We start from the raw sequence: 13,063 nt of genomic DNA on the forward strand, positions 1-13,063 counted from the left end.
CGCCCCCACGACCCTCTCCCCATGCAGCAGCCGCGGTAGCACGCATGCTCCACTCGCGCGCTGTTCCGCCACGCTCGGCGTGGGCCGCGGTGGGACCCGTAGGTGCCTGGCCGTGCGTGCAGTCGCCGTGTGACCCGGAAGGGAGCTCTGAAGAGGCGGGGCCAGGACGGCGGGACCGGCCGCTGGGTCCCAGCGAGGGCTGAGCCGGGCGGTGGGAGGTGAGAGGAGAGTTCTGCGCCGACCCGGTCCCTCCCCTTCTCCTGTCTCCTCCCCGGTTCTTTAGCCACTGTCCATGGGGCTGACGAAGGGAACGAGGTCTTGCTCTCTGAGATTCACTGGATCTTTTCAGCTTCTTTGGGCCGCGCCCCCAAACATCCTCCCCCCTCCCCCCAACCTGTTCCCTCTGCAGTGCTGGCCTCCTCCACGGCTCTGCAAGCTTGGGCTTGACCTTGCTATCTGCTGGTCTCATCCCTGCGTCCAGACCTCACCCCCACACCTCAGTTCACTGTTGCTCTCCTAGGCCCACATTACATCCCCCCACCTCCTCCTATCCGATTGTTTTACTTCCCCCTGCTGCTAATCAGTTGCCCGCTGGCACATCACTGGTTACCATCCAGGCCTGCCCCCCATCCTAAGTGGACCCCTACTTCCATTGAGGTCCACATCCTTCTTTCTCCCTCCTCTTCACTTCTACTCTAATCTTCTGTCCCTGTACCCCAACATGACCCCTGCCCTGACCACCCATATCTTCATCTGGGTTTACCTTCTTCCATTCTTATTCTCACTATTCCCTGTTGCTCCTGCACTGCTTCATATCACTCGTATCTTTCCTGATCATTCCACTCCCATTTATAATCGGTCTTAATAACTTTGCATTTATTTGATGACTCCCCTACCTTCTCCATCTAAGAATAATAATAGATTATGTTTACTGAACACTCATGTGCTCGATGCTGTTCCAAGTGCTTTACATACATGATCTTTTTTAAATTCATGAAGTAACTATGAATATTACTACCATCTTGCAGAAGAGGAAACAAGCTCAGAGGTTAAGTAACTTGTTCCAAACTATGCAGACAGTGAGACAAAGAGCCAGAATTCAGAGTCACATTTATCTGACACTAAAATCTCTGAATATTGCTTCTCTCCTGACCTCATTTCCTACCTTTAACCCAGTGATTGCCACCTGTCTTGTCTACCTGACTTACTTAGATCCTTACCATACATACAGCATAAGTGCAGGGTGGGACCTAGTCATCTTTCCCATAATTTTATCTGGTCCCTAGGGCCCTCCCCCTTTCACAAGACTCGAAAACACTTTTCCTATCCAGTCATTTGCCCCAGCATCCCAGCCTTTTGTCATCTCCGTTCTCTGTATCTGCCATGGCCCACCCTTTACATCCATCTTGCAGCTTTACTCTGTCATTTATGCTCCTTGTCGTGCCCCTCCGCTGTCCTACTTTTCCTCACATGTTCTGACCCCACTGCCTCTCATGCTGCTGTGCTTCCTGTCCACCCATGTCATCTTTCTAAGTCCTAATCTGTAACCCTCAGCCACCCTGCTATCCTGCCTAAACTATCTTGCTTAACTGTCACTGTTTATTGTTACCTTGCCTATTATTCTTTTCATTATCTTTTTGTAAACTCCCCTTCCTCCCTTCCTCCCTTCCTCCCTTCCTCCCTTCCTCCCTTCCTTTCTTTTTTGACAGAATCTCGCTCTGTTACCCAGGCTGGAATGCAGTGGTGCGGTCTTGGCTCACTGCAACCTCCGTCTCCTGGGTTCAAGTGATTCTCCTGCCTCAGCCTCCTGAGTAGCATATGCCACCACACCCGGCTAATTTTTGTATTTTTAGTAGAGATGGGGTTTCACTGTGTTGACCAGGCTGGTCTTGAACTCCTGACCTCGTGATCTGCCCACCTTGGCCTCCCAAAGTGCTGGGATTATAGGTGTGAGCCACCGGGCCCAGCCAACTCTTCCATTTCTTAAATCTCTTTATCCCCTCACTGTCTTCACTCCATTCTCCTTCTGTTATAAATCCCAAAGTATGTTCAGCTATTTATTCCATCCTATTTTTTGCCTTTTCTGTTTGGCCTCCTAAATTCTACCATGCAGCCTACCGATCACCACCCACCTTCTCTGTGTCTCAAGATTCCACCCCCTCTGTATTTTTTTTATTTTCTCATACTGCCTTATCTTTCTCCTTATATATCCCAGGAGGTCAGGATGGTCGGGGAACGGCATGCTGGGGACCTCATGGTGCCTTTAGGGCCTCGGCTGCAGGCATATCCTGAAGAACTCATTCGACAGAGGCCTGGGCATGATGGGCATCCTGAATACCTGATCCGATGGAGTGTCCTGAAGTGTGGGGAAGTGGGCAAAGTGGGTGTGGAAGAAGGCAAAGCAGAGCACATCCTCATGTGGCTGTCAGCTCCTGAGGTCTACGCCAACTGCCCTGGGCTGTTAGGTGAGCGGGCACTATCTAAGGGACCTCAGCATGAACCAGCTGGGGTTTCAGGAAGCTTTCCTCGAGATCCAGGAGGCCCGGATGAAGTGGCAATGGGAGAGATGGAGGCTGATGTGCAGGCGCTGGTACGCAGGGCAGCCAGGCAGCTGGCAGAAAGTGGGACCCCAAGCCTCACGGCTGCTGTGCTCCACACCATCCACGTGCTCAGTGCCTACGCCAGCATCGGGCCCCTCACTGGTGTCTTCAGGGAGACAGGAGCCCTGGACCTGCTTATGCACATGTTGTGCAATCCTGAGCCTCAGATCCGCCGGAGTGCAGGCAAAATGCTGCAGGCTCTGGCAGCCCACGATGCTGGTAAGAGACAGCCAGGGAAGAAGGAAAACAATGGAGAAAATGGGGCCACAGGGAGTAAGAACAGAAAGAGGAGAGATTTCCTAGCTCTGTAAGAACACCTAGGATTTGGTGAATATCAATTTGATGCAAAGGAAAACTACAGATTCGTAGGCTATTTCAGGTATATAAAGAGGCTAACATGATAGCCTCTGGCTTATCTGTTCATTCTCAGTGCATTGACCAGAGAAGAGAATAGGATTTATCTGTATTTTCGAAACTGGATTGAGATTTATTAGTTGGTTTTGAAATCAATTTGGTGGGTTACAACCAACATTTTTTAAAAAACTTAAGTCATTAGTGTGTAGCACTTAGTAGGGGTAAATTTTGTACCATAAAATATATTTCAGTTATATGTATGTATGTTTGTAACAGGTTACCATGTAAAACATTTCTTGCTGTGAGTCTTAGTAACAAAGTTTGAAAGCCTCTGGGATAGGAGATAGAATCTAGGAAAGGCAGGGAGAAAGTACTGGGGATTGAGGAGAAGTTATGGATTGGGTATGGATTACAGGGAGTCGGGCTCACGTCCTTCTGTCACTGAGCCAGCAAGATGGCATCGAGCAGCACATGGATTTTGACAGTCGCTATACATTGCTGGAGCTGTTTGCAGAAACCACATCCTCTGAAGAACACTGCATGGCCTTTGAGGGCATTCATCTGCCTCAGGTACACTACCAGCTGTAGGGAAATGCTGTGTACAAGGGCTGAGGCATTATTTCTGAAAACATGGTTCAGGACTGAATGTTAGCACCAGAGCCACCTGGGAACTTGTTAACATGAAGGTTCATGTCCTCCCTCTCAGCCCCTCTCCATTCAGAATTTCTGAGATGAGAACCCAGAAATCTGTGTCTTAAGACACTCCCTGTGCCTTTCTTACACAAATCAAAGTTGGAGAACTACAGGCCTGGGGAGAAGGCCTTTATATTTTTCTGTAAAGGAGGATACTGGGGGGAAAGGGAGAAGCTAAAGCCAGGAAGAGATGAACCTGTCCCAAGTATTGTGCCTTACAGATCCCAGGAAAGCTGCTCTTCTCCTTGGTGAAGCGCTACCTTTGTGTCACCTCCCTCCTGGATCAGCTGAATAACAGTCCAGAGCTGGGAGCTGGAGACCAAAGCTCCCCGTGTGCCACAAGAGAGAAAAGCCGGGGACAGCGGGAGCTGGAGTTCAGCATGGCTGTGGGCAATCTCATCTCTGAGCTTGTGCGGAGCATGGGCTGGGCCCGGAACCTCAGTGAACAGGGCATGTCACCTCCCCGGCCAACCCGGTCCATCTTTCAGCCCTACATTTCAGGCCCCAGCCTTTTACTCCCCACCATTGTCACCACCCCCAGAAGACAAGGGTGGGTCTTCCGCCAGCGCTCTGAATTCTCCAGCCGTAGTGGCTATGGAGAATATGTGCAGCAGACGCTGCAGCCGGGGATGCGAGTGCGGATGCTGGATGATTATGAGGAGATCAGTGCTGGGGACGAGGGCGAGTTCCGGCAGAGCAACAACGGCATTCCCCCTGTGCAGGTGGGCAGCACGTGGTGGTGAGACACTGTTGGGAGTTTATTTGGGGTGGGGTATAGCTGGGACTTCATACAGTGGACTCCTGCAGGCCACCCAAGAAGAAACCCCCTTGGGGAATTGGAATGATACAAGGGAGTTGGCATTTGCGGGGGGTGCATTTGGAGGGCTGAGAAAATGTGGCAGGGGTGTGGGTGGACTGTAAGTTCATGGGAGACTCACCCAGGAAGCAGAACTGATAAATGGAGATACCTCCCCACCACCACCAGTGGAAGAGGCTAGGAAGGAATGTGGAAGCAGAGAACATCATGGTTAAGAAGAGGCAGGGCCCACTCCTGATAAGGGAAGGAAGCCTTTTGCCATATGGGGGTTTTTCCAGGCTTAGCCAGCTGTGTATGTGAGGGTGCGCCCCAAATCTATGCTTGGGCATGTCCTTTCAAGCCTTCACAGGCCAAGGCTCAGATGGTTGAGCCTTCTCTATTCTGCCCTCTTTCTTCCTCCCTCATACCAGGTTTTCTGGCAGTCGACAGGCCGCACTTACTGGGTGCACTGGCACATGCTGGAGATCCTGGGCCCTGAGGAAGCCACTGAGGATAAGGCTTCAGCAGCTGTGGAGAAGGGGGCAGGGGCTACTGTGTTGGGCACAGGTGAGCCTAAGAGGGGACATGGATAGCATGTCTCTGAACAGAGGAGTAGTGACTGGGATGAAGCCACTTCTGACCAGGAGCAGTCCTAGGGGTCCAGAAACGGACCCCATTCCTGAGGGGTGCTGATCCCCACCATGCCTGTGTCCTCAGCATTTCCCTCCTGGGACTGGAATCCTATGGATGGGCTCTACCCTTTGCCGTACCTCCAGCCCGAACCTCAGAAGAATGAGAGAGTGGGATATCTGACCCAGGCTGAATGGTGGGAGCTGCTTTTCTTTATCAAAAAGTTGGACTTGTGTGAGCAGCAGCCAATTTTCCAGAATCTTTGGAAGAACGTGGATGAGGTATTATAGGCCTGAGATACCTGGGGATTTTCTAGTAGGGTTAGAGGTGGGATTCTCTAGAAGGAGTTTCAGACAGGGGATACCACTAGGGGGAGGCTGGAGCTAGAGGTTAGAGTTAGGAGAAGTCCTGCTGGGGGGCGGAGGCAAGTGCTGTAAGGGTTTAGTATGTAGAAGGTGTGGGGGCGTGGTGGGGAGTGATCACCCTTCCCGTTACTGACCCCAAGACCTTTGTGTCTGCTTATCTCTTAAACGTATACCCCTTCTGTTGACAGACCCTGGGTGAAAAGGCCCTAGGTGAGATCTCTGTGTCCGTGGAGATGGCTGAGAGTCTGCTGCAGGTTCTCAGTAGTCGATTTGAGGGCAGCACTCTCAATGACCTGCTCAACTCCCAGATCTACACCAAGTACGGGCTGCTGTCTGATGAACGAAGCAGCTCGTCTACTTCACGAAATCACTCCTGTACCCCAGATCCAGAAGAGGAGTCCAAGTCGGAGGCCAACTTCTCAGAGGAAGAGACTGAGTCCCCCAAAGCAAAGGCCGAGGCCCCTAAGACAGAGGCCGAGCCCACCAAGACAAGGACTGAGCCCCCCATGGCACAGAGTGATTCGCAGCTGTTTAACCAGCTTCTGGTGACTGAGGGGATGACCCTGCCCACTGAGATGAAGGAGTCAGCCAGTGGTGAGTCAGGTTCTGGGAGGAAGCAATTGGAACAGGTCCTGGGTGGTCTCAGTAGAAGAAATGGATAGTCAGGATCGAAGGAAAACCATGGAAGAAGGTCATTTTTGCAGGGGAAAATGCCTTGGAACCATGTGTCCATCTTCTTCCTTTTGACCTTGATTGTATTTAATTAACCAGCGCTCCCTTCAGTATCTCTGGAAAAGGAGGGTCCTTTTTCTGTGGTGTCTTCATCTCCTTTGTTTGATCATTAGATCCCTGACACAGAATTGGAAAACTATGCAAGCTGCAGTAGCCGATAATGTATTTAAATATTGGTAGGATAACTGGGCTTGACTTTAAAGACTTCTAACTTCAAGGTGCCACAGTTCTTTTAGCCATTGCCTTTTCCCACCAATTTCAGAAATGGCCAGAGCCTTGCGGGGTCCCGGTCCTCGCAGCTCCCTGGATCAACATGTGGCGGCCGTCGTGGCCACTGTGCAGATATCCAGCTTGGACACAAACCTGCAGCTTTCAGGGCTCTGTGCCCTCTCTCAGGCTGTGGAGGAGGTCACTGAGCGGGATCACCCTCTGGTCCGTCCTGACAGATCACTGAGGTTAGCATATTGGGGAGGGAAGAGGTTTTGGTTGAAGCTGTAGGCAAAGGATGGTGGTAGAGGGGAAGGAGCTTTGAGATCACGAATTAGAAAAGCTGGGGATGAGGGAAGGCTCAGCCTGAGGAGCAGCCGAGCAGGAAGGTTGGATGTTTTAATGGCTCGTATTCTTGGAGCACTTCTGTTATGCCAGGCACTATGCTAGTATATATATATATATATTTTTTTTTTTTTTTGAAACGTAGTCTTGCTCTGTCACCCAGGCTGGAATGCAGTGGCCGGATCTCAGCTCACTGCAAGCTCCGCCTCCCAGGTTTACGCCATTCTCCTGCCTTAGCTGGGACTACAGGCACCCACCACCTTGCCCGGCTAGTTTTTTGTATTTTTTAGTAGAGACGGGGTTTCACCGTGTTAGCCAGGATGGTCTCGATCTCAGGACCTCGTGATCCGCCCGTCTCGGCCCCCAAAGTGCTGGGATTACAGGCTTGAGCCACCACGCCCGGCCAATGCTAGTATTTTACGTGCATTCTCTCATTAAATCCATCTAACATCGGAGGATACGTTGGTAATATTTATCCTATTGGATGGGTGAGGAAACTGAAGCTTAGAGAATGTAAGTAACTTGCTTAGAGTTTTACAGATAGCAGAGCCAGGATTCAAACCTAGGTCTTTTTGGCTCTAGAACTGGAGTTTTTTCTCTTTCTTTTTCTTTTTTTTCTGTCCCTACTTATTTTTTTTTTTTTTAACACATTAGACCTTAAAACCTACTTTATTTTAAAAGTTTTTTCTACTTTTATTTATTTAATTAATTAATTTATTTATTTTTGAGACGGAGTCTTGCTATGTCATCATGCTGGAGTGCAGTGGTGCGATCTTGGCTCACTGCAACCTCTGCCTCCCGGGTTCGAGGGATTCTCCTGCCTCAGCCTCCTGAGTAGCTGGGGTTACAAGCACGTGCCACCATGCCCAGCTAATTTTTGTACTTTTAGTAGAGATGGGGTTTCACCATGTTGGCCAGGATGGTCTCAATCTCCTGACCTCATCATCTGCCTGCCTTGGCCTCCCAAAGTGTTGGGATTACAGGCATGAGCCACCACGTCCAGCCCTCTACTTTTAAGTTATACAAATAACACGCAACGTATTCTCATTTTATTTATTTATTTATTTTTATTTATTTACTTGTTTTTGAGACAGAGTCTCACTCTGTCACCCAGGCTAGAGTGCAATAGTGTGATCTTGGCTCACTGCAACTTTTGCCTCCTGGGTTCAAGCAGTTCTTATGTCTTAGCCTCCCAAGTAGCTGGGATTACAGGTGCCCGCCACCATGCCTAGCTAATTTTTGTATTTTAGTAGAGATGAGGTTTCACCATGTTGGCCAGGCTGGTCTCGAACTCCTGACCTCAGATGATCCAGCCTCCCAAAGTGCTGGGATTACAGGTGTGAGCCACCATGCCCAGCTGGATTCTCGTTTTAAAAGATCTGAAGAATGTAAAAGAACATAGGAAGGCCGAAGTCCTTTCTCACCACTGTTATCAGTCTACTATATCCTATAGATTTGCATTTGTAATTGTGTGTTTGGAAATAGAGCATTTTCTGAGTCTGTGCTTTAGTCTATGTAATCACATTCTACATGTTTCTACAATTTTTTTTTTTTTGCCCCCACTCAGTGCCTTAGAGGGCTTTCCATATCAGTCTGCATGGAGCTGCCTCATTATGTTTACTGCTGCATAGGACCCTGCAGTGTGGTTATCTCCAATTTCAAGTGCAGTGTTCTAACGGGTCTGTTTTTCCTTAACATCTGCCAACACTGAATATTGTCTTCTTTTTTAATCTGTCTAATTGGCAGCATTTTAAATGATTGGTATCTCTTTGTTTTAGTTACCTAGTTCTGGTAAAGTTAGGCATATTTGCATACATTTGTTCTGTTTTTTTTTTTTTTTCCTATAAATATTCTGTTCTTATCCTTTGCCCACTTTTTAATTGGATCTTTGCCTTTTTTAATGTATTTATAGGAATTTTGGTTATTCCTTTGTTATTTATGTTCCAAATATTTTGCTTGTCTTTTTAAAAATCATATTAGCTTTATTTTGTGGTTATAGAATAATACATACAGTAAAAAAATTAGAAAATTATTAAAATAAAAATTATCTGATCATATTCAAGTGAGATTGACAGAAAAAAAATCTGAAAGCCATTAAGGCAGAGACAATCAGTGTTAACATGTGGGTAAACATCCTTACATATTTCTGTATCTATTCATATGTATTACCCATGTATATTGTCTAGTATATAAGAAATCATGGCCGTGGAAGGGGATATGTATTTAAAGCCTATTTCACACTCTTGTCATTATAAAACTTCTTAGAAAAGATAGATTAAAAGCAGAACTTTCTCAGTACCTTTATTTGCCTTCTTTCCCAGAAGTTCTCCTTCTGTGTTTTTTCCCCTCATAGTTCCCAAGCCACCTCCTCAGTTGGCGTCGCTGTCACTGTGAAGCAACAGTCAATACCTGCTGTTTTCTCTCCTGACCCTCACCCTGATCTAGGGACTCTAGAGGCACTTCTTCCTCGTCTCTTAGATCAGCATTTCCACTGGCACCTTTGTCTAGCTCCTGCGCTTGTCTCGTAATTTTGTGTGTAGTGTTTTTTTCATCATGCTAGAGTTTCAGACTGTTTGTTGCTACATTTTTCAGCTTTTTTATGGCTTCTAGATTTTGTGTCCTACTTAAAAAGATCTATTCTGTTCCAGGATTATAAAAATATTTCCCTATATTTTCCAAAAATACCCATGATTTTGTATTTTTAAAATTCATTTAAAAATTCATTTGCAGTTTATTTTTGCAAATGTTGTGAAGTAGAGCTCCAGCTTCATTGTTTTCATATGGATAGCCAGGTATCTTTAAATTGCATTGTGTGTGTGTGTGTGTGTGTGTGTGTGTGTGTGTGTGTGTGTGTGTGTGTGTGTGTGTGTTTTGTTTTGTTTTTTTTAGAGACAGAGTCTCAGTCTGTTGACCAGGCTGGAGTGCAGTAGCAAGATCACATAGCTCACACAGCCTCAAACTCTTAGCCTCTAGCAAACCTCCTTCCTTATCCTCCCAAGTAGCTGGGACTACAGGAATGAGCCACCACACCCAGCTAATTTTTTTTTGTTTTGTAGAGATGGAGTCTCACTATGTTGCCCAGGCTGGTTTCAAACTCTTGGCCTCAAGCAATCCTCCCACCTCATTCAACATTACATTTTGTTTAATTAGTTATTTTGAGACAGAGTCTTGCTTTGTCGCCCAGACTGGAGTGCAGTGGTGCAATTCTCGTCTCAGCTCACTGCAACCTCCGCCTCCTGGGTTCGAGCGATTCTCCTGCCTCAGCCTCCAGAATAGCTGGGATTACAGCCCCACGCCACCATGCCTGGCTAAATTTTGTATTTTTAGTAAGAGATGGGGTTTCACCATGTTGGCCAGGTTGGTCTCGAACTCCTGGCCTCAAATGATCCCACTACCTCAGCTTCCCAAAGTGCTGGGATTACAGGTGTGTGTCACTGTGCCCACACATTATATTTTAAATGGTTTTTCCTTTTTTTTTTTTACTGGCTTGTATACCACCCTTATCTCTCTTCTCATCTACTGATCTATTTAGCTACCCTATATCAGTTCCAGGGTTGCAGTTATTACAAGTTTATATTTATATTTTGATAATAATAGGCAAGTCTACCACTTTTTTTTTTTTTTTTTTTTTTTTTTTGAGACAAGGTCTCACTCTGTCAACCATGCTGGAGTACAGTGACATGATCACAGCTTGCTGCTGCCTTGACCTCCTAGGCTCAGGTGATCCTCCCACCTCAGCCTCACAAGTAGCTGAGACTACAGGCACAGGCCACTATGCCAGATAATTTTTTGTAGAGATGGAGTTTTGCCGTGTTGCCCATGGCAAAAGCCATGGGCTCAAACGATTCGCCCACCTCAGCCTCCCAAAGTGCTGGGAGTACAGGCATGAGCTCCTGCGCCTGGCTACCACTATTTTTTTCTGAACATTTCCAAGGCCTGGATCTGCCTGTCACGGTGTTTTAAAAAACCTTTTAGGCCAGCACTTTGGGAGGCCAAGGCAAGTAGACTGCTTGAGAACAGGAGTTCGAGACCAATCTGGCCAACATAGCGAAACCCCGTCTCTACTGAAAAACAATACAAAAAATTAGCAGGATGTGGTAACACGCACCTGTAGTCCCAGCTACTCGAGAGGCTGAGGCTTGAGAATCACTTGAACCTGGGAGGTGGAGGTTGCAGTGAGCTGAGATTGCGCCACTGCACTCCAGCCTGGCAACAGAGCAAGACTCCATCTCAAAAACAAACAAAACCACCTTTTCGGCATTTTGATTAGCATCACTTTGAATTTATAGATTTATTTGAAAAGATGAGCCAGAGTTTGTAAACATTTTTTCTACTGCCTCCTTCATTAGCTGAGGAGCCACAGGCAGTTTGGCTGCAGAGGGGAGGGGATTGGGGTGAGACTGGAGCAAGGAGAGCAGGTTTGGGTGGGGCAGAGAGGATGGACTAGCTCTTGGTGGATGGGATTGGTCAGGGATTCCGATGATGCCATGGCTGGGAGGTCAGGCAAGACTCCTTGGGATGGGGAGCCCCAACGTCTCTTCTCTTGTCAGAGAGAAGCTAGTGAAGATGCTGGTGGAGCTGCTGACCAACCAGGTGGGAGAGAAGATGGTGGTGGTGCAGGCCCTGCGCCTCCTTTACCTGCTCATGACCAAGCACGAGTGGCGACCGCTCTTTGCCAGGGAGGGTGGCATCTATGCTGTACTGGTCTGCATGCAAGAATATAAGACTTCTGTCTTGGTGCAGCAGGCTGGGTTGGCGGTGAGTACGTTGGGCCTGGCGGGAGAGAACAATGGGCAAGACAGGCAGATTGGGGACTACTGATCTTGAGGAAATACTTTGGTGCTTCAGACCAGTGAGTAGATTTTGGAATGGAAAGATGGAGATGGATTTAAGAGTTTGATCCGGACATTCTTGGGGATTGAGTGTTTGGAAAAAGGAAAAAAGGAGTTTTGGAGTTATTTTTGGTGGAGACAGGATCTTGCTATGTTGCCCAGACTGATCTTGAACTCCTGGGCTCAAGTGATCCTCCCACCTCAGCCTCCCAAAGTGCTGAGATTATAGGCATGAGCCACTGTGCCAGGCCAGGAGGCTTTTTGTTTGTTTGTTTGTTTGTGACGGAGTTTCTCTCTGTTGCCTAGCCTGGAGTGCAGTGGCGCTGTCTCAGCTCACTACAACCTCCACCTCCTGGGTTCAAGTGATTCTCTTGCCTCAGCCTCCTGGGATTACAGGCATGAGCCACCATGCCCGGCCCAGGCCAGGGTTAAGAATGACTCCCAGGTGTAAAATTAAGCAGCAGGGTTGCATGAAGTGGCCGTTTACTGAGAGAGAATGTGGCAGGAGGAGGAGATATGGGGAGAAGGTCAGGAGTTGAGTTTTCAGGTTTGTTGAGTGTTCCTGCCTTTTTAGTTATGATTAGGTGTCTGGTTAAAAACTAATTTTCTAGATGTGACCAAAAAGTTTTTTTTTTCCTCTTTTATCCAAGTGGCACCCTTATGTAGAAAATACTCTGTTACTAGATTTGGGTAAAACAAAGCCAGCATTGCCATTGCCCAGAGAATCGGGAAGGAAGGCCCTTATCCAGAGTAGCTTACAGAAGAATTGGCTTACTGGTTACTCCAGACAGAAGTACTGGCAGGTAGGGTGGTGCAGGCAGAAGAGCTCTGTATAGCCTGAGGGTTCCTGAGGGAGACAGCCCGGCTTCGGCCAGAGCAGTTCTGAGAATGTATTCCAGTAGTATAATGGCAGCAGCATGAACGGGAGCACGCGTCCTCTTAGAGCAGGCTGTCCTGGGAGAGGCCAGGAGGCTCCCTTCCATTACCTTCCCTCCTGTTCCCTCTCCTCCTGTCCCCTCCCCTCCCGTCCTCTCTCCTCCTGTCTCCTCCCTCCCCTCCCCTCCTCCTCCCTCTCCTCCCTCCCTCCCTCCCTCCCTCCCTCCCTTCCTTCCTTCCTTCCTTCCTTCCTTCCTTTCCTTCTTTTTTTTTTTTAACGGAGTCTTGCGCTGTCGCCCAGGCTAGAGTGCAGTGGTGCGATCTCAGCTCACTGCAACCTCTGCCTCCCGGGTTCAAGCAATTCTCCCACCTTAGCCTCCTGAGTAGCAGGGATTACAGGTGCGTGCCACCATGCCCAGCTTAATTTTTTGTATTTTTAGTAGAGACGGGGTTTCACCATGTTGGCCAGGATGTCTTGCTCTCCTGAGCTCATGATCCTCCCGCCTCGGTCTCCCAAAGTGCTGGGATTACAGGTGTGAGCCACCACATCCAGCCTGGGGGTACTTTTCTTTATGGGACCAAGAGCAGCCAGGCATTCATAGTCTAGACCATCATGCTCAAAGAATTCCCTGA

At 48.1% G+C, this 13,063-nt stretch overlaps 1 protein-coding gene across 3 annotated transcripts in view; it reads left to right on the top strand.

Moving 5' to 3' along the window:
- Positions 1-143: 143 nt before the first annotated feature.
- CUL9 (cullin 9) overlaps positions 144-13,063 on the top strand; it is a 44,125-nt gene continuing 31,205 nt past the window's right edge. For 2 of the 3 annotated variants that reach the window (XM_050786881.1, XM_050786882.1), the window contains exons 1-9: positions 144-218; positions 2,216-2,819; positions 3,370-3,524; positions 3,869-4,369; positions 4,875-5,010; positions 5,161-5,354; positions 5,627-6,032; positions 6,433-6,625; positions 11,273-11,480. In XM_050786881.1, coding sequence (XP_050642838.1) covers positions 2,225-2,819; positions 3,370-3,524; positions 3,869-4,369; positions 4,875-5,010; positions 5,161-5,354; positions 5,627-6,032; positions 6,433-6,625; positions 11,273-11,480 — 2,388 coding nt within the window. In that variant the 5' untranslated portion in view covers positions 144-218; positions 2,216-2,224. The remainder of the gene's footprint in view (positions 219-2,215; positions 2,820-3,369; positions 3,525-3,868; positions 4,370-4,874; positions 5,011-5,160; positions 5,355-5,626; positions 6,033-6,432; positions 6,626-11,272; positions 11,481-13,063) is intronic. The other variant, XR_007724872.1, reaches the window with a different exon arrangement.

This window comes from Macaca thibetana, chromosome 4 (genome assembly GCF_024542745.1).
Source record: "Macaca thibetana thibetana isolate TM-01 chromosome 4, ASM2454274v1, whole genome shotgun sequence".
Classification (NCBI taxonomy): Eukaryota; Metazoa; Chordata; class Mammalia; order Primates; family Cercopithecidae; genus Macaca; species Macaca thibetana.